The sequence below is a fragment of the Mauremys reevesii genome, linkage group 8, assembly GCF_016161935.1.
Source record: "Mauremys reevesii isolate NIE-2019 linkage group 8, ASM1616193v1, whole genome shotgun sequence".
Classification (NCBI taxonomy): Eukaryota; Metazoa; Chordata; order Testudines; family Geoemydidae; genus Mauremys; species Mauremys reevesii.
In genome coordinates, this window is record NC_052630.1 from 86,046,067 (window position 1) to 86,066,976 (window position 20,910).

Below are 20,910 nucleotides of genomic sequence, written 5' to 3' on the forward strand. Positions count from 1 at the left end.
CGGCACTTCCCGGAGGCCAATTGCTGGCTACTTTTCAAATTATGTCCTTAAACTAATATCAAGTGGAGGTACTTTTTATTTTGATAGAATACATTCTCTTTATATTTTATTCCATTTTGGTTTCACTGGATGACAAAAAGGTAAACCATTCTATTTCTGTAAATGTGAAGACAATAAAAAAGGACTTAAAGCAATCTTCCTGGAAAACTAAAGCTGTTCATGTGTTCTATATTTCTCGGAACCATAACATAACTTTGCAGTGCCCTCTACTGTGCATCTCAGCAACTCCTTCTGATACCAAGAACTAGAGAGAAACATGTCTACGAAAACAAAGGAAGCCACCGCAGGTCAGAAGCAAGCAGCAAATTTGAAAATGCTGTGGAAATAAATAAATACACAAATTTGTGCACCTGCAATCAGACAATCTGTGCTTGGGATCAAGTTTTCTTTCATTTCTCATTGTTTCCTCTCCTCCAATGAGCCAAGAACTGTCAGCCAAAACTGGAGAAACCAAGTGATACAACCTTGATACAGATTTGGGGGGAAATGGATCATTTTTTTAATAGGATCCCTTTAGCTCTATGTTGTCTATTGAGGCTGTAAACTCTCAGGCATTAAGTAATAACAATAATAAGGATAACAAAAGCTATTCTATAACCATCCCCTAGCCTCAGATAAAATTTCCAAAGTCACAACCAAAACTCTGTGCTTAAACTGTATATAGGACAATTTGTGTTCTTCTGACTTAAACAAATGCTTGAAGATGAGAAGAAAGCAAGCAACATGTAGGCATATGAGTTGAAACAGATAGATTCTACCAAGAGCATCTAGTCATACATAAGGCTATGATTTAGTCATGGGTATTTTTAGTAAAAGTCATGGACAATAAACAAAAATTTACGGCCCGTGACCTGTCCATGACTTTTACTAAAAATACCCGTGACTAAATCTTGGGGGGCGGGGCTGCTAGGGGAGGATGTTGGGGGGGCTGCCGCTGCTGGGGGCAGGGTGCCCAGGGCCAACACTACCAGCTGCCAGCTCCGGCAACCTGCCCAGAGATTGCTGCCGGGGGCCTCCCAAGCAGCGATTGGTGTGGCTGTCCCTTGGGCCACTCCAGCAGTGGCTGGTGTGGCTGGCCCAGGGCCACCTGAATAGCTGGCCCTAGAGTCAGCTGCTTGGGCGACCCTGGGTCAGCCACACTGCCTGCCTGCAGAAGTCACGGAGGTCACAGAATCAGTGACTTCCACGACCTCCATGAGAGACACAGATCCCTAATCATACAGCACAAAAATGGTGTCTTGCTCACAAAAGCAAAGCCATCCACCAGTATTTTCACTTACAAGGCAACACCTATAAACTCCATATACACCCCAAAACAATCTAAGCATATTATTTCCAAAAATAAAATATATTTAACTCCAAAAGATCTAATTCTACTATTTCTCTTGAGTTTAACTCTATATATAAAAAAGAAAAATACTGTCCCTAACTTTTCTGCTTGTTAAACAAATCTATTTTTCCTGAGAAGTCTGCTGACTCCTCCTTTCTGACAATGCTTTGTCTTTATTTCTCACAAACTAATTTTCTCCCAAACAGCTTATCCTGTTTCCTCACATTATGAAACAGGCTACATTTTTGTGAAGCCTACATTGTCTCTCACAGGGATCGGCAACCTTTGGCACGCGGCCTGCCAGGGTAAGCACCGGCGGGAAGCAGCGGCCAGCACATCCCTCGCCCTGCGCCGCTTCCCACAGCCCCTATTGGCCTGGAGCGGAAAACCGTGGCCAGTGGGCACTGCGATCGGCCGAACCTGCAGACGGGGCAGATAAACAAACTGGCCCAGCCCACCAGGGTGCTTACCCTGGAGGGCCGCGTGCCAAAGGTTGCCAATCCCTGGTCTATCATAATGCATCTGCAAGACTGGATTGCTAAAGTATTACTTTTAAAATGTTACTCCTGAAGGAATTCTGCACCAAAAAAGTAAAAATTGTGCACACAATATTTTAAAATTCTTCAAAATTCTGCATATTTTATTTGTCAATAAATAAATGTGGGGGTTCCAGCATGGCCACTGGCTGCATGGCAGTGGGAGATCACCTTGCAGCCCCTCCTCCCCTCCCCGGGACATGGACTTGGCGGTGAGGCTGCACCCAACCCTGACACAGCACAAGGGCTGGGCCTACCCCAAAACACCCTAGGGCCCTGCCCCTCCATGCCAGGTGCACCAAGATAGCAAGAAAGAGGGACAAAGCTGTCCCCCTATCTAGGTATGGGGCAAGTAGGCTCAGCCTGGCAGGATCCAAATGTGGACAGGCTTAGTGTGGAGGGATACAGGAGGGGCTGAGAGGGTTCTGTGTGGTACAATCTGGGTGTGGACAGCTCTGCAGAGGGGCTCGTTGCGGGGTTTTGGATGTAGAGGGAATGGGACTCTGCAGGGGGATCCAGGTCAAATGGTTGGGGCTCAACAAGGGGAGGTCTGGGTATGGAGGAATGGGGCTCGGCAGGGGGGTCTTGGTGTGGGGGGATTGGTGGGGTGAAAGTCTGGGTGCATCTGGTTGGGGATCCGAGTGCGGGGAGCCTGACGGGGTGGTCCAGATGCAGGGGGGGAGGGCTCATCAGAGTGGGAGTTCAAGTGTGGGGGTCTCAGCCAGGGTGTGGTCTGGATGGAGGGGTGGGGGTCTGGATCCAGGGAACAGGGTCTCAGGAGGGAGTATGGGTTCAGGGGGCTCAGTGGGGGGATTCTGGGTGTGGGGAGTCTGGATACTCAGGGGTTGGACAGATGGGGGATCAGCTCTTCCCCTGCAGCTGAGGAGTGATGGGGGTAGGGGTGGGGAGGGTGCAGAGCTTCCTGCAGCTGGGTGGGTTTCTGGGAACAGGTCTGGCCTGCTCCTTGTAGGGGAAGAGGAAGTCATGTCCTCCCCTGCCTTCAGCCTATCTGGGACTAGTAGCTGAGCCCGGCAAAGAGTAAGAGCCACCGGCAGAGGCATCCTCAGGCCAGCCCCACACCCTGCAGTGATTTACCTCTCCACTGGCTGCTCCGGATGCCCAAAAAGACACACCCAGGCTGCTGGGGAGGGGTACATGATCACTCTTGAAGCTTCCCTTTACTTCCCTGTCAGAAGTCATTTTTCTGAGAGGAAGCCAAGAAATCTGCAGGGGACATGAATTCTGCATGCGCATAGTGACACAGAATTCCCCCAAGAGTAATTTTAGTATCAGAAGACTCAACACCTAATATTAATAGAAACCCTGTCCAAGGGACTGTCATGTTCTGGAGTGCAAACCAGGGCAGTGAGGGGTTATGTCACTGCTTGCCCTGCAACCGTGAGTGACTCAAAATGCTCTGCTGCTGGAGCTCCCTCATCTGGAGGCTTCCAACCAGCATATAAGCATGCACTGAGTTTGTGTATGTTAAGCAGCCCTGGTTCAGCACTCTGATTCCAGCAGCCTCCTTGTTATACTACTGCCACACTCTTTGTTCTGAAAGAACTCCTTGAGATGAACTAGAAGAATTCTGCTGCTAACTCCTTCACATGTTAGTGTGGTATCAGGTTCTGTGGTGGGGCAGAAGTTCAGTCCCTGGGAGAGTACAGATACTTCAATTCCAATAAGGGGTAATCTTAACAAGCTGATGATGTTGAGGTGTTGTGTAGCATCCATGTGGTGGGCTCTGGTGTCATAGTTTCTTCCAGAGGTGGTGTTTTAGTGGCTGTGTAGTTATTGTAGTTGGTTCCACCTTTATTTTTGTGTTGGATACCTGTCAGTTTTTTCAGATAGTTGTTTTAGGTTTCCTGCATGATCTCCAGATAGGTTTCCTGATTTTTTTTTCTTCCAATAGATAGGAGCATGTGATGATTTCCTGCTTGTGGTGGTCCCTTCTGGAGTATGTAAGGTACAGGAGATGGTTCCCTCTGTATTCTAAGGTGCTTCTGAAGAGCTGTTCAGCATATTTGGGGTTGTATGCGGTGGTCAGAGCATTATAAATGGTGAGTTCTTTGGAGATGATGTTTTGTTTCTTGCATCTGCTCAGAGCATAGATGTTGCTGTTCAGTCTGGCTTTCTTCTTCATGTTACGAACTTTCCATTTCTAAAAAAAAATTATTCCTCTAAACAACTCTTCTTTTCCAAGAGTGAAGGCGCTCACAACATAAGCTGCACAAAACTGACACTAAAAACTTTTAAAGTGGTCACTTTCACAACATGATATCAGAATAGCTGATATATCAATACATATACTGGAGCTGATTAGAGCCTGGATGAGAGCTTTGCACTAGCAAAAGTAAAAATTACTCTTCCTAAAGTTAATGGGGACAAAGCTGATTTTGTTGTTGTCTGACAAGATAAAAAAATAGAGAGTACAAATTTAGGTAAAATTACCTTAGTGAAGTTACCATAGACTCACCAACATGTCCATACACTTACACCAAAACTGAATAATTTGAGAGAATATTTGAGTTCCAATTATATCAATTATTTTGAAGAAGAATGCAAGGAAGAAAATTTAACTAATCAGTAACTAAAATAATATTTTTCTTAGGTACATATCCATCAATGTTAGGTGTCCTATATAATGTAATACCCCCCAAAATACATGAACATAAAAGTTAATGTTAAGTATGTTACTACGTAACATTAAATTGTTAAAATATATTTTAAAAAATAAGGCTACAGATTTAAAGAGAGCTACTCCTATAAAAATATCAACTCTACCTGAATATCCCATGAGAGGAGTCCTGCTTCTACAACCTGATCTACTAGAAGAGAGGGGTGTTTTTCCTATCCAGGCACTATTCAGTCCTCTTGCAGAAGAAGAGCTTGTAAAATTCATTGTGCTAACATTTTCTGCATACGAACTCTTGTCCCCAAAGTATGAATCTATGAAAAAAAGACAGAGAATCTCTTGAAAAGATAATGCATAGATCACTTTGCTGTTTAAGTCACACAAACGCCATAAAATAAAATTAACACAATCAGACATGAATTGTTTTGTTTGAAAAGCAATATAAATAAGGAAAAATAGTTAAAAGACTGTTAAGACATCTTAATGGAGAAAGGTTAATATATCCAGTCACAGAACCCAAGGGAGCTTTGCTGAATTGATATTAATATTTATATAATCCAAGTATAAAAAGAGAAAAAGTAAACTTCAGTAAGATGCTATTTTGGAAACCAACTCATATTGATGTGATAATTTCTCCTTAATGTCATTACTTTATACTGACAGCAAATTCCCTGCTTAGGATGTTATACTAATATTATGTGATAAAAAGCCAGATACAATGCATAATTTCATATTTGAGGGATTTCTAGGCCTATAGAGGGGCTGCTCTATTTGTCAGATTTTCTACCTTCAGTTGCCTGTCAATTTCAATAATAATATCTGAAGTTGCACAAAGTGCTTGTAAAAATTCCCAAGTCTGAAAAGGGTCATAAAAAGAATGTATTTGCCTAATACTGAACACACATTTTAAAGGGTAATAATAACGAAGAGAAAGAACCATATTCAAAAACTCATTCAGTTAAATTATCTTCTTCTGCCTATATGGTTCAACTCAAAGTCATACAATTTAAAATTTAAGAACTGGTGTGCTTCCTGGAATTTCTATTTTACTGATGAATTTGAAGATGGATCTGCACTGTAAATTCTATGATGGTGCATTTACCTCAGAATCTGCTCTCATTTTAGTACACTAGAAACACTACAACAGCACAGATGCAGCGTAGACACTTACTACAACAAGAAAGGGGTTCTTTGGTTGCTGTAGTAAATCCACTGCTCCAGGATAATTCTTTCATTGACCTAGCAAAGTCAACACAAGGGCTTAGTTCAGTTTAACCACATTACACAGGGCGTAACATTTTTCACAGCTCAAAGTGATGTGTAACTTTGTAACAAAGAGCAGGCCATCTGTGTTTATTTAAGATCTTTAACTGGTTTTAAATCTGTTCTCTTGAGATAAATGCATCAACGTATAGGAAAGTAAAGAACCATCTGAAATTAGATTTACATTTTTTGATCCATCTTGTGTTAAATAAAGCAAGAATATGTTTTCTCATATAAAAAAAGTGCATTAACATAACAGGGTCTGTAAAAGAAAACATTGTTGTATCCTATATTTTATGAAAATATGGTACATTGGTCTACAATACATTGCACTTAGAAATTGCTAAATGCCTAATGGATTTCTTGAAATTATCTTCAGATGGTTGGCACAAAAATACAGTTTACACCACCACATTTATGTAATAGAAATCTTGATCACAAAATACTATGACTGAAATACCATTAAAAGACTTGACATTCACTAGTCCTTACTCTCTGGAATAACCACAATATTTCCTATAAACAGTTGTTACTGCAGTATACCAATTGCTGTATAGTGGCAGCTGATTTTTTAAATGGCACCCACAGTATTAGTCAACAGGCTAGGGCTGAAGTAACAGTTTAAAAAACATAACACTTACCCGCTGCAGTATGTTAGTTATTATCCTAATAATAAAATGGAGACCACGTGCTGAGGGGAAGATGGCCAGCTAAGTCCCAGTGGCAAAAGCCTTAAGTACCTCTGTATGATCTTTAATAGTTTTCATTAAATAATCTTTGACCCTTAATGTCCTAATCTATTAACATAATCCTGCACATCGAAGCAAGGGGAAGTTTAGACAACACTAGAGCAAACTGTGTCATGGGCTCCTACACCTCCACACAAGCCAACACAACATTCCCATTCCACATACAAGAAAATATGTGAAGTATCTCAAATAGATATTAGGTAAATGTTGACTTTTTAATGATCCTCAATGTATATATATCAGCACTAGTGCTTTCAACTTTGGCCACTGGTACTTGGCTGGCCATACACCTCCCCTTTAATGGTATATATCAGGGGTAGGCAACCTATGGCACGTGTGCTGAAGGCGGCACACGAGCTGATTTTCAGTGGCACTCACACTGCCCAGGTCCTGTCCACCAGTCCAGGGGGGCTCTGCATTTTAATTTAATTTTAAATGAAGCTTCTTAAATATTTTTTAAAAAGACGGTTACTCACCTTTGTAACTGTTGTTCTTCGAGATGTGTTGCTCATATCCATTCCAATTAGGTGTGCGCGCGCTGTGTGCACGCTCGTCGGAAGATTTTTACCCTAGCAATACTTGGTGGGTCGGCTGGGCGCCCCCTGGAATGGCACCGCCATGGCGCCGGATATATACCCCTGCCAACCCAACCGCCCCTCAGTTCCTTCTTGCCGGTTACTCCGACAGTGGGGAAGGAGGGCGGGTTTGGAATGGATATGAGCAACACATCTCGAAGAACAACAGTTACAAAGGTGAGTAACCGTCTTTTCTTCTTCGAGTGCTTGCTCATATCGATTCCAATTAGGTGACTCCCAAGCCTTACCCAGGCGGTGGGGTCGGAGTGAGATGTTGCAGAATGCAAAACTGCTGAGCCAAATGCTGCATCATCTCTGGACTGTTGAACCAGTGCGTAATGCGAGGCAAAGGTGTGAACCGATGACCAAGTAGCTGCTCGACATATATCCTGGATAGGAACGTGGGCCAGGAAGGCGGCAGATGAAGCCTGAGCCCAAGTAGAATGGGCGGTGAGGTGGCTAGCGGGAACATGAGCCAAGTCATAGCATGTACAGATGCAGGACGTCACCCAAGATGAAATTCGTTGGGAAGAGACCAGTAGGCCTTTCATACGATCTGCCACAGCTACGAAGAGCTGAGGTGACCTTCGGAAGGGTTTTGTTCTCTCGATATAGAAGGCGAGAGCCCTGAGAACATCTAGAGTGTGCAGCTGTTGGTCCCGTCGCGATGTGTGCGGCTTTGGGAAAAAGACTGGGAGGAAGATGTCTTGATTGACATGAAAGGCAGACACCACCTTAGGGAGGAAGGAGGGGAGTGGTCGCAGCTGTACCTTATCCTTATGGAATACCGTATACGGGGAATTAGCTGTCAAGGTCAGAAGCTCAGATACTTGTGCCGAAGTAATTGCGACGAGGAAGGCTGTTTTCCAGGAAAGGTACAGTAGCGAGCAGGTGGCCAGTGGTTCAAAAGGGGCACCCATAAGTCTGGCTAAGACCAGGTTAAGATCCCAGGTAGGAGTCGGTCGTCTGACTTGAGGATACAGACGTTCTAAGCCCTTGAGGAACCTTGAGACTATGGGGTGAGAGAAGATCGAGTGGCCATTTTCCCCTGGGTGGAAGGCGGAGATGGCTGCCAGATGGACCTTTATGGACGAGACCGCTAGGCTCTGTTCTTTCAGGGACCAGAGGTAGTCCAGAATAGCAGGAACAGGCACCTGCGTGGTCACTAAGTCATGCTGGGTGCACCAGCAGGAGAAATGCTTCCACTTGGCCAGATATGTCATCCTAGTGGAAGGCTTCCGACTGCCCAAGAGTACCTGCTGAACCGAGGCAGAACAACGCAACTCAGACTGGCTCAACCATGCAGCAGCCATGCCGTGAGATGAAGAGATTGCAGGTCCGGATGGTGAAGCCTGCCGAAGTTCTGTGTTATCAGATCGGGCCAGAGTGGCAGAGGAATTGGGTCTGCCACTGCAAGGTCGAACAACATGGTGTACCAGTGCTGCCTCAGCCACGCTGGAGCAAGCAGGATCATGCGGGCGCTGTCCCTGTGGAGCTTGAGAAGGACTCTGTGGACAAGTGGGAACGGTGGGAAGGCATAGAATAGGTGCCTCTTCCACGGAATCAGGAACGCGTCCAAGAGGGAGCCCGGGGAGCGGCCCTGGAATCAGCAGAACACCTGGCATTTCCTGTTCTCTCAGGAGGCAAAGTGGTTGACGTGAGGAAACCCCCACTTCCGGAAAACCGAATGGATGACGTCCGGGTGGATCGACCACTCGTGAGACAGGAAGGATCTGCTGAGGTGATCCGCCAGAGTGTTCTGGACTCCGGGGAGAAAGTACGCTACCAAGTCGATCGAGTGGGCTATACAAAAGTCCCAGAGGCGAACGGCCTCTCGACAAAGGGGGGAGGAGCGTGCTCCGCCCTGCTTGTTTATGTAAAACATGGCCGTTGTGTTGTCCATAAATACTGATACACAATGGCCTTGGAGATGGTCTCGAAACACTTGGCATGCTAGACGGACCGCCCTCAGCTCCCGCACATTGATGTGCAAAGCCAGCTCCAGAGATGACCAGAGACCCTGAATGTGAAGGCCCTCGAGGTGGGCATCCCAACCCAGAGATGATGCGTCCGTGGTCAGAGCCATCGAGGGTTGTGGTGGGTGGAATGGCATCCCTGCGCAAACTATGGTGGGGTTCAACCACCAGGTTAGGGAGACCAGGACCTCCTGGGGAATGGTGAGTACGGAGTCCAGGCTGTCTCTGCGCGGCCTGTATAGTGAAGCTAGCCAAGTTTGAATGGGGCAGAGGCGTAGCCTCGCGTGCTTGGTTACGAAGGTGCAGGAGGCCATGTGCCCGATCAGGCTGAGGCAGTTACGTACTGACATTGTCGGGAAGGTTTGGAGACCTCGAATAATGGAAGCCATCGCTTGAAAACGCGACTGTGGGAGGCAGGCTCTGGCCAGATTGGAGTCCAGAGTCGCTCTGATGAAGTCTAGTCTCTGTGTGGGTGTTAAAGTAGACTTCTCTGTGTTGATCATGAGGCCAAGGCTCCCAAAGAGGTCTTTGACTATGCACAGGTGCTGCGACACTTGCGACTGGGAAGTCCCTCGAATGAGCCAATCGTCGAGGTACGGGTATACGTGTACCCAACGACGGAGGAGGGAGGCGGCGACTACGGCCATGCATTTCGTGAACACATGCGGAGCTGTAGAAAGGCCAAACGGGAGTGCAGTAAACTGAAAGTGTTGAAGGCCGACCACAAAACGGAGGTACCGTCTGTGCGGTGGGTAAATTGCGACGTGGACATACGCGTCCTTCATATTGAGGGCGGCATACCAGTCTCCCGGATCCAGGGAGGGAATAATGGTCCCCAGGGTTACCATGCGGAACTTCAGCTTTTTCATGAATTTGTTGAGTTCTCGCAGGTCTAAGATCGGTCGCAGACCTCCCTTTGCCTTGGGGATTAGGAAGTAACGGGAGTAAAACCCCTTGCCCCTCATGTCTTTTGGTACCTCCTCTATGGCCCCTAGAGGTAGGAGCGACTGGACCTCTTGCAAGAGGAATTGCTCGTGAGAGGGGTCCCTGAAGAGGGACGGGGAGGGAGGGTGGGAAGGTGGGGTTGAAACAAACTGGAGGTGGTATCCCAATTCCACCGTGCGCAGGACCCAGCAGTCGGAAGTGAGCTGGGACCAGGCAGGGAGGAAATGAGAGACGGTTGAGAAACGGAGGAAAAGGATCCGGGAAAGTAACTGGTGGGCCACCCTCAGGTGTCCCATCAAAAGTTTTGTTTGGGCCCTGCTGGTGGTTTTGGGGGCGCCTGATTTTGGGCTCCTTGAGGGCCAGACTGCCTTCAACGATTTCCTCTGCCACACCTCCTACTAAAGTCCTGACACGGTCTAGGCGGGGCGTAAGGGTGGTGTGGGTGTGGCCGGAATGTCCTGCATTGGGTCACTGGTGTGTGCATACCCAGCGAGCGCATTATAATGCAATTATCTTTCAGACTTTGCAGTCTGGGGTCAGTCTTATCTGAAAACAGGCCTTGGCCTTCGAAGGGCAAATCCTGAATGGTCTGTTGCAATTCAGGGGGAAGGACTGATACTTGGAGCCAGGAGATGCGCCTCATCGTCACTCCTGATGCCAAGGTTCTGGCTGCTGAGTCCGCGGAATCCAGAGAAGCCTGGAAGGAGGTTCTTGCCACCTTTTTACCCTCCTCGAGGAGAGCGGTAAACTCCTGGCGGGACTCCTGCGGAAGAAGCTCCGTGAACTTCCCCACGGACACTCACGTGTTAAAGTTATACCGACTTAGGAGGGCTTGCTGGTTTGCCACCCCAAGTTGGAGGCCCTCGGCAGAGTATATTTTACGGCCTAGGAGGTCCATGCGCCTAGCCTCCTTTGACTTAGGAGCCGGGGCGTGTTGGCCATGACGCTCCCGCTCATTCACCAATTGGACCACTAAAGAGCAAGGAGGTGGATGAGTATAGAGGTATTCGTACCCCTTGGAGGGGACCATATATTTCCTCTCAACCCGCCTTGCTGTAGGTGGAATCGAGGCCGAGGACTGCCAGATGGTATCCGAATTGGATTGTATGGTGTGGATAAATGGCAGGGCCACTCTAGTGGGTGCATCAGCCGAGAGGATATCCACAACAGGGTCCTCTACTTCAGGGACCTCCTCCACTTGTAGGTTCATATTCAGAGCCACTCGTCTCAGGAGGTCCTGATAGGCTCTGAGATCAATCGGTGGAGGGCCTGCGGAGGATGTTCCTGCCACTGCCTCGTCAGGCGAGGAGGAAGAGGAGAGGCCCGGGACCAATGGGTCCTGTGGGGGTTCCTGTATTTGCGGAACATCCTCTGCGTCAGGTGGAGTCTGGGTGTCCGCAGTTGGGATCGGAGCCTCATCCGTGCCCGTAGGTGGAGGACGGCTTAGCGTCGCCGCTGGTACCCGGTGTTCTGACGGGACCGACCATGGAGCAACTGGTGGAGCACCTTGGGATTGGTGGTATGCCCACGGTGTCCAGAAAGACCAGTGATGAGGTCCTTGGCTGGGGATATCAGAGTCACATTCCTGCTGGTAGGATGCACTACCAGCCTGAGAGGACACCGATGTGTGTCTGGAAGGCCACGGTGGTGCCGAGAGATCCTGGGGGGGCACCACAGATATGGATGTGCGCTCCTGGGTTGGTAGCGGAGAGTGGTACCATGATCCATAACGGTACTGCGAGCGAGACCGGGACCTTCTACCGTAGCGGTGCCAGGAGGTCGACCGGTACCTCGAGTCCCTTTGTCCAGAGCGACTGCGGGAAACACGGTGCCGAGAGTCGGATCGGTACCGGGAGTACCTGGTCGGTGACCGAGATGTCGACCTGTGCCGCGAGTGCGACCGGTACTGCGATGGAGAGCGGTACCGGGACTGCGAGCGGCGCCGGGAGCGGGAACGGTGAGATCGAGAGCGTCTGCGAGATCGTGATCTTGAACGATGACTCTCTGTTGGGGCGACTCTCTGTTGGGGCAACGGAAGGCGGCCTTACCAGGGCCAGTTTCCCAACAGATTGAATAACCCGCACCGGCGGTGCTGGGGGTTGAGGCCGTGCCGACTCCATCATGGCAACAAGCTCCTGTGCCGTGGAGAAGGTCTCCAGTGTAGAAGGCAGGGCAAGCTCAACCACAGCATGAGCCGGGGAGCTGTCAGGTACCGGACTCAACGGCCCTTGTGGGACCGGAATCTACGGTGCCGAGCTCAGTGGAGTCGCAACTGGCAGTGCCACGACTGACAGTGCCGTGGCAGAGGACGGTGCCGGGCGAGCCGTCTTCGAAGAGCGCTTCTTCTGTTGAGCTGCAGCAGTTGGAGCGCTATGTTGCTTCCTGGGTCTTGGGGACAGGGAGTGGTGCTGAGCAGATGTCGGTGCTGGTAAAGGTTGGTGCCGGGGCTCCTTCTCAGTACCGGAGCGGTCTGGGGCCGAAGGGGCGCTCCTTACCGAAGCAGTCTGTTGGGCACTCGGTACCGACGCTGCAGGAGTAAGTGCCAACTCCATGAGGAGCTGCTTTAATCTAAAGTCCCACTCCTTCTTCGTCCTTGGTTTAAAGGACTTGCAAATGCGGCACTTATCTGGAAGGTGGGATTCCCCTAGGCACTTGAGGCAGGAGTTGTGGGGATCCCCTATTGGCATCGGCTTTTGGCATGCCGAGCATGGTTTGAACCCCGGTGCCTTGGGCATGGGCCTGTACCGGGGCGGGGGAAAGGGGCTAATCCCCAACCCCCCCCTTTTAACTATATACACTAACTATAAATAACAATAACTAATACTAACTATAACTACCAAACTCGAACTATGACACAATTAGCAGTAGAGAACTACAAGTAGCTAGGGATGTGGAGATCAGCAAAGCCGCGCTCCACAATTCCAATGACCATCATGGGCGGTAAGAAGGAACTGAGGGGCGGTTGGGTCGGCAGGGGTATATATCCGGCGCCATGGCGGCGCCACTCCAGGGGGCGCCCAGCTGACCCACTGAGTGTTGCTAGGGTAAAAATCTTCCGACGAGCGTGCACGCAACACGCGCACACCTAATTGGAATCGATATGAGCAAGCACTCGAAGAACCTTATTTACTTTACATACAATAGTTTAGTTATATAATATAGACTTATAGAAAGAGACCTTCTAAAAATGTTTAAATGTATTAGTGGCACGCAAAACCTTAAATTAGAGTGAATAAATGAAGACTCGGCACACCACTTCTGAAAGGTTGCCGACCTCTGGTATACATCATAACCCTCCTCCCCACCTGTGCTGAAACCAGGGCCCTGCCCCTGCTGAACACCTGCAAGCTGCCACATGTTCAACTGTCAGCACTCTAGCCCACAATACAGCTTGTGTGGCTCTAAGTCCAAACCTGTTTTGTGTGTTCTTGTATGCTCCAGAATATAGAGTACTCCAAGCTTTACTATGTGCCAGAGGTTATACTAAATGAAAGTAATTAGTTGTGGTGGGTGGGGGCTCAACACAGATGCTGGGCTCCACCTTGTTCACCCTCAAGGACCAAAACCCATACCATTGAAGCCAATGGGAGTTTTATCATAGCTTTTACGGCCCTGTCTTGATGGCCAAAAAGAGTATAGTTTTCAATTGCATTAGCAGGAAGTAGCTTAACACAACTGCAAAATTATCAGAGCTGTCAATTAATTGCAGTTAACTCATGTGATTAACTCAAAAAAATTAATTGCGGTTAATAAAATTAATTTTGATTAATCGCAGTTTTAATCGCACTCAAACAATAGAAAATCAATTGAAATTTATGAGATATTTTGGATGTTTTTTCATATATATTGTATTCTGTGTTGTAACTGAAATCAAAGTGTATATTTTTATTATAAATATTTGCACTGTAAAAATGATAAAAGAAATAGTATTTTTCAGTTCACTTCACACAAGTATTATAGTCCAATCTCTGTCGTGATTTACAAATGTAGATTTTTTTTTCTTACATAACTGCACTCAAAAACAAAACAATGTAAAACATCAGAACCTACAAGTTCACTCAGTCCTACTTCTTTTTCAGACAATCACTAAGAGACAAGCAAGTTTGTTTACATTTACAGGATAATGCTGCCCTCTTCTTATTTACAATGTCATGAGAAATTGAGAACAGGCATTTGCTTGGCAGTTTTGTAGCTGGCATTAAAAGATATTTATGTGCCAGATATGCTAAACAAAAGTCTTAAAAGAGCAACACTGATGCAGCTACTACAGAACCCGAACCATGAAAAGAGAATAACAACCTTCTGCTGGTGGCATCTGACTCAGATAATGAAAATGAACATGCATCGGTCTGTACTGCTTTGGATTATTATCGAGCAGAACCTGTCATCAGCATGGACCCATGTCCCCTGGAATGGTGGCTGAAGCATGAAGGGACACATGACTCTTTAGTGCATCTGGCACGTAAACATCTTGCAATGCCCGGCTACAACAGTGCCATGCAAACACCCATTCTCATTTTCAGGTGACATTGTAACAAGAAGCGGGCAGCATTATCTCCTGCAAATGTAAACAAACTTGCTTGTCTGAGCGATTGGCTGAACAAGAAGTAGGACTGAGTGGACTTGCAGCCTCTAAAATTTTACATTGTTTTATTTTTTAATGCAGTTTTTTTTTACATAATTCTACATTTGTAGCTTTCATGATAAAGCAATTGCACTACAGTACTTGTACTAGGTGAATTGAAAAATCTTTTTGTTTTTTTACAGTGCAAATACTAGTAATCAAAAATAAAGTGAGCACTGTACACTTTGTATTCTGTGTTGTAATTGAAATCAATGTATTATAAAATGTAGAAAACATCCAAAAATATTTAAATAAGCAGTATTCTATTAATGTTTAACAGCGCAATTACTCACAATTAATTTTTATCGAGTGATTAATCATGATTAATTTTTTTAATCCCTTGACAGCCCTAAAAATTGTTAGACTACATGTTTTAAAACATTAAAAGGTCTTTTCAATCATGTTAGATTTATTGAGCTAATACAACTGAAAACCACACCTTTTTGACCCATCAAGGTAGGGCTTGTGGGAACAGGATCTAAGGGCTTATCTACATAAAACTGTACCATTTTAACTATACTAGCATAGTTAAAATAGTACCACCATCCCTAGTGTGGATATAGATACACTGGTATAAAATGTGCTTCCCTAAAGGAATGGAACTAAGCTCTACTGACATAACAGTATACTTTATACTGGTGTAACAGTGCCCACAACCTAGAGCAGGGATCGGCAACCTCTGGAACGCAGCTCACCAGGGTAAGCACCCCGGTGGGCCAGGCCAGTTTGTTTACTTGCCGCGTCAGCAGGTTTGGCCGATTGCGGCTCCCACTGGCCGCAGTGCACTGTCCCAGGCCAATGGGGGCGGCGGGAAGCCGCAGCCAGCACATCCCTCGCCCGCGCCGTTCCCCGCAGCCCCCATTGGCCTGGAATGGCGAACTGCAGCCAGTGGGAGCCACGATCCCCCAAATGTGTTGACACAGCAGGTAAACAAACTGGCTTGATCCGCCAGGGTGCTTACCCTGGTGAGCTGTGTGCCAGAGGTTACTGACCCCTGACCTAGAGGTTGTGCAAGTGTAACTATTTTGATTAAAAAATTACACCTCTAACTAAAATATTTATACCAATACAAAAAGCATGCATAGACCTAGGGTGACCAGATGTCCTGATTTTATAGGGACAGTCCCAATATTTGGGGCTTTTTCTTATATAGGCTCTTATTTACCCTCCACCCCCGTCCCGATTTTTCACACTCACTGTCAGGTCACCCTACATAGACCAGACCCTTAAAATGATGAGGCTACTTCCTGCAAGGAAAGAGGTTTTATTGGCTCAGCTGAGGACTTCACCTGATACTGTTAACTCCTTCTTACCCCAATCATTTTAGGTAATTAAAAGTAAAGCATGAAGCAAATTTTTAAAATGTGGAGGAATTTTTGATGGGTTTAAAGAGCAAATTGTTTTTTCTTATTTATATGTTTATTTTAACATTAGCAATATCACATCGCCCCACTTTCTTCTCATTATGGGAGAGCTGAGTATTGCTGTCACAGAGACTTTAATTTGAGCTGCAGTTCTAACTCCATCAAAAGGAGAAGGGCATCCTCCTCCTGACACAGGCAGCCCATCTAACCGTTCAGGCCGATGGGGAGAGATGTTGCCGGGACGGGATATACGTGGATGCTGGAAGCTGTGTAACACTGATCCCCCGGGGTGCAGATTCCCGTTTCCCCTTCCCAGGAGCAGCAGTTGGCCTGGGTGGGCTGGTGGCCTGAGGCGGGAGGGCGGGCCTAGCTCCAGTTAGGGCTCTAGGCTGCTCAGACCACCCCGTACACAGGGCCCGGCAGCTCGGGGGGAGGGGACTGTCTGGGTTCTGCCAGCCCCACTGCTCCCCACCTCCTGCTGCCGCAGAGACCAGCTGCAGCCCCGGCGCTGGGGTGACGCCCCTGCCGAGGGAGTTTGCCTCTAGCTGGGGGCCGGCCGGCTCCGCTCCACCGCCCGAGCGGCCGCCGGCGCTGCCCGCCGTGCTCAGCGGGGTTTGCAGCAGCCCGAGGTGGTAGCGGGACAGGTGCTCCGCCCCGGACGAGGACGAACAGCGGCCCGAATAGGAGGCCGAGGCCTCCTCCCGCGCTGCCGGCCTCCTCTCGTCGCTTCCCCGCAGCATCCCCTCAGCGCAGGCACCAGAGGCCACACACAAAATGGCGGCACCGGCGACGATCTGAAACCTGCGCGTGCGCAAACAGAAAGGGCGCCCGCCGCCGCAATCCAGTATACCATGGCCGCCTGGAAGCCATTTTGTTTTAGGACTCATAAGAGCCCTGCCGCGTGTTATGCGGCTGGTCTTTAAATCCCCGACATGGGAGGGGGCATACAAAACAGCTGCTGCCGCAGAGTGGGTTTGGTCTCCGTCTGCCCAAGCAGACAAGATGTAAAAGTCCCTTGGGGAGGCGCCCTGGAGGTTCCCCTCGTCCCACATGCTGCTCCTAGCTCAGGCCCTGCTGTGATCCAGTCAAGGGTCACAAGCCCCTTGCTGTGCTGCGTGACCCATATACTCTACGCCACCATCTATCCCCCCTAATCCTCTTCCCCTGCACCGGTATTTTCTCCAGGGGCGTCCCCTCATCCCATCTTCCTGAAGATTTCCTCTTCAGGAAGATTTCCTACAGTGAGCTCAGTTTTGAAGTCAAAACAGGAATATGTCAGGGGTGTGTCATGTCTGCAATCCTCTTCAACATTGCCATCGACTGGATATTGCTGCGTACAACAGAAGACATCCAGGTGTTCCTGCCCTTCCCCTTCATTTAGCAAAGATAAGATTGAGGGTGACCTGATCACGGTCTATACCTATCTACATGGAGAACAGCTATTTAATAAGGGGCTCTTCAGTCTAGGGTTCAGTGGGGTTATAGTGCAGCTACCCAAGAAAGAAACTCTCAGTGATTGGAATAACTGGTGTGGTATCACTCTTTCATCTTCTGTGCCATGCAATGTATTGTGTAAAATCATAGTCCAGCATATATATCAGAGGTGGTTGGTAGCATTCTCAGGAAAGAGCAGGCTGGTTTTTGGAAAGGGCGTGGATGCACAGACCAGATCTTCACTCTGTGAAAAGTAACAGAACAAAGGTTCAGAGAAGGGCAACTAAAGTGATTAGGGGTTTGGAACGGGTCCCATATGAGGAGAGATTAAAGAGGCTAGGACTTTTCAGCTTGGAAAAGAGACTAAGGGGGGATATGATGATAGAGGTATATAAAATCATGAGTGGCATGGAGAAAGTGAATAAGGAAAAGTTATTTTACATGTTCCCATAATATAAGAACTAGGGACCACCAAATTAAAATAATAGACAGCAGGTTTAAAATAAATAAAAGGAAGTTCTTCTTTACACAGTGCACAGTCAACCTGTGGAACTCCTTGCCTGAGGAGGTTGTGAAGGTTAGGACTATGACAGGGTTTAAAAGAGAACTAGATAAATTCATGGAGTTTAAGTCCATTAATGGCTATTAGCCAGGATGGGTAAGGAATGGTGTCCCTAGCCTCTGTTTGTCAGAGGGTTGAGATGGATGGCAGGAGAGAGATCACTTGATCATTACCTGTTAGGTTCACTCCCTCTGGGGCACCTGGCATTGGCCACTGTCAGTAGACAGGATACTGGTCTGGATGGACCTTTGGCCATTCTTATGTTCTTATGCTTAGAATGGCAACGGCAGCTCTACATAAAATTCATAGACTTTGAGAAGGCTTTTGATAGCATTCACAGGACCAGCCTGTGGCGCATTCTGCGGTCATATGGAATCCCTCTCTATATAATCAACATCAAAAGCTTCTATTCCAACTTTATATACAGTGTTGATTACAGTGAGCTCAGTTTTGAAGTCAAAACAGGAATACGTCAGGGGTGTGTCATGTCTGCAATCCTCTTCAACATTGCCATCGACTGGATAATGCTGCGTACAACAGAAGACATGCCAAGAGGCATTAAGTAGACACCCTTCTCATCCCTTGAAGACCTGGACTTCACAGATGATCTTGCTCTCCTATCACATACCTAACACCATATACAAGAAAAAACAACTTGACTCAACACATTCAGCCAGCAAATTGGACTGAAAATTAACCACAATAAGACAGATATTATGACCTTTAATATTGCCTTACCATCACCAGTATGGATAGAGGATCACATTTTCACCAATGTAGAAACATTCACATACTTGGGCAGCACCATCAGCCAGGACGGTGGAACAATCCAGGACACCCGGAACAGAATCATTAAAGCCAGGAACACCTTCAGGGATTTAAATGCTGTCTGGAAATCATGAAAATACAACACTAAAACCAAACTCAAGATTTATCAGAGCTGCATACTTTCAACACTACTTTACAGTGCAGAATTCTGGGGAATGAGAAAGTATGACATGTCCAAACTGTCTTCATTCCATACAACCTACCTCAGAAAAATCCTCCATATCTTTTGGCCCAGAATAATCTCAAACCAAGATCTATTCACACAGTGCAGCCAAGAAGATATGAGCACCATCATTGCCAGGAGATGGATTGGCCATGTGCTTTGAATGGAAACTGATCCTAACACCAGAATAGTAATAAGATGGACACCTGAAAGCAAGCAAAAACAAGGTAGCCCGAAAATAACATGGCGAAGAGCTGTGGAAGCTGAGCTGAAAAACCTGGGGCACAGCTGAGGACCCATTGAAAGACTTGCCAGAAACAGACAGGAGTGGAAGAGCTTCATCACTGCCCTAAACGCTGGAGGCATAATGGGAACATGGTGGTGATGATCTTCAGTCTAGCTGACAAAGATATAACACCATCCAATGGTTGGAAGTTAGTTAGACAAAATTGGACTGGACATAAGGTGCAAATTGTTGACAGTGAGAGTAATTAATTAACCATTGTAACAATTTACCAAGGGTCATGGTGAGTATCCATCAATGACCATTTTTAAATTAAGGCTAGATTTTTTTGTGAAACATACACTCTAGGAGTTATTTTGAGACATTCTATGGTCTGTACTATACTGGAGGTTAGACTAGATGATCGCAATAGCCCCTTCTGGCCTTGGACTCTGTGAATCCCTGGCCATCACAGACCAGGCCTCCTTTATTCCTCCCCTGCTGCCACAGCCCCCTTCTTCCATGCCCGCAGTGCCCACAGGCTTCATTGTTGGACTTCAAGGAGGCAAATGGCCTTTTCCCCTCAGCCTCCCCTCTGGAGGTTTCTGGGGTCAACCAGCTGGCCAGCTCCCCATTTGCTTTCTACAGGGGGCCCTAAGGAGAGGCTATTGCTTCCCCAGTGAGACTAGCCCATCTGGTTCTCATGAGTTAGGGACTCACTTCAGACAGGCAGCACCTGCTCCAAGAGAGCCCTCAGCAGCTCCTCCTTATTCCTGAAGGAATTGTGTGCCAAAAAAGTAAAAATTCTGCCCACAATATTTTTTAATTCTGCAAAATTTATCAATAAATGTGGAGACTCAAGCATGGCGGGGGGAGCACAGGCCACTGGCTGCATGCAGGTGAGAGATCACCCTGCAGCCCATCCCACACCCAGGACAGGGACTCAGTGGTAAGGCTGCACCTCACCCTGACACAGCACAAGGGCTGGGCCTGCCTCTATGTACCAGGCGCACCGGGTGTGGACAGGCAGGCTCAGCCCAGCAGAATCCCAGTGCAGAGGGGCTTAATGTGGGGGGGATCCAGATCTGAGGTGAGAGGGTTCTGTGGGGTGGCTGTGAGGGATCTGGATGGACAGGAGCTCATGGGGGGGGGGAGTTCTGGGTTTGGGGGCAATGGGACTGTGCAAGGGGATCCAGGTGAAGGTGGTTGGGGCTCAGCAGGGGAGGTCTGGTGTGGGGGTTCAGTGATGAGTGTAGGTGCATCTGGTTGGAGCTCGGGGGGGGGGGGTAGGCTCATCAGCATGGTCCAGGTGCAGGGTGGGTGGGATTCATTGGGGTGGGGGTTTGATGGGCCTGCTTAATGGAGCCCCTGCTGCTGCTGAGGGGACACCGCATGCTGGTTCCCACTTCTCCCCCTAGTCTGCTACCCCTTCCTCCTATCCCCTACCCCTCTGCCCCACATCCCCCTGCCTGTCCAATCCCATCTGGCTTCCTTCGCTACTGCCTCTTCCCCTCACCCACCACAGGCACTCACCATTGTACGGAAAACAGGATGGCTCCCAGCACACATAGAAGAGCCTAACGAGCACTAGGTGGCATCCAGCTACAGCATCCATCTTTTTAATCTCACCTCATAATGCTGTT

At 47.7% G+C, this 20,910-nt stretch overlaps 1 protein-coding gene and 1 long non-coding RNA gene across 8 annotated transcripts in view; one reads left to right on the forward strand and one right to left on the reverse strand.

Moving 5' to 3' along the window:
- The window catches only part of LOC120369782, a 62,249-nt gene extending 61,836 nt beyond the window's left edge, over positions 1 to 413 (forward strand). Inside the window, exon 3 of the long non-coding RNA XR_005583407.1 lies at positions 261 to 413. This is a non-coding gene — a long non-coding RNA (uncharacterized LOC120369782). The remainder of the gene's footprint in view (positions 1 to 260) is intronic.
- MSH4 (mutS homolog 4) overlaps positions 1 to 16,888 on the reverse strand; it is an 81,201-nt gene extending 64,313 nt beyond the window's left edge. For 2 of the 7 annotated variants that reach the window (XR_005583406.1, XR_005583405.1), the window contains exons 1-2: positions 16,530 to 16,888; positions 4,711 to 4,875 (exon numbers count right to left, since the gene is read on the reverse strand). Coding sequence is in view for 5 of the 7 variants with exons in the window: in XM_039483435.1 (XP_039339369.1) it covers positions 4,711 to 4,875; positions 16,530 to 16,797 (433 nt within the window). In the remaining 2 variants the exon portion in view is untranslated. The other 5 variants (XM_039483435.1, XM_039483434.1, XM_039483438.1 and 2 more) reach the window with 5 other exon arrangements.
- Positions 16,889 to 20,910: the final 4,022 nt, after the last annotated feature.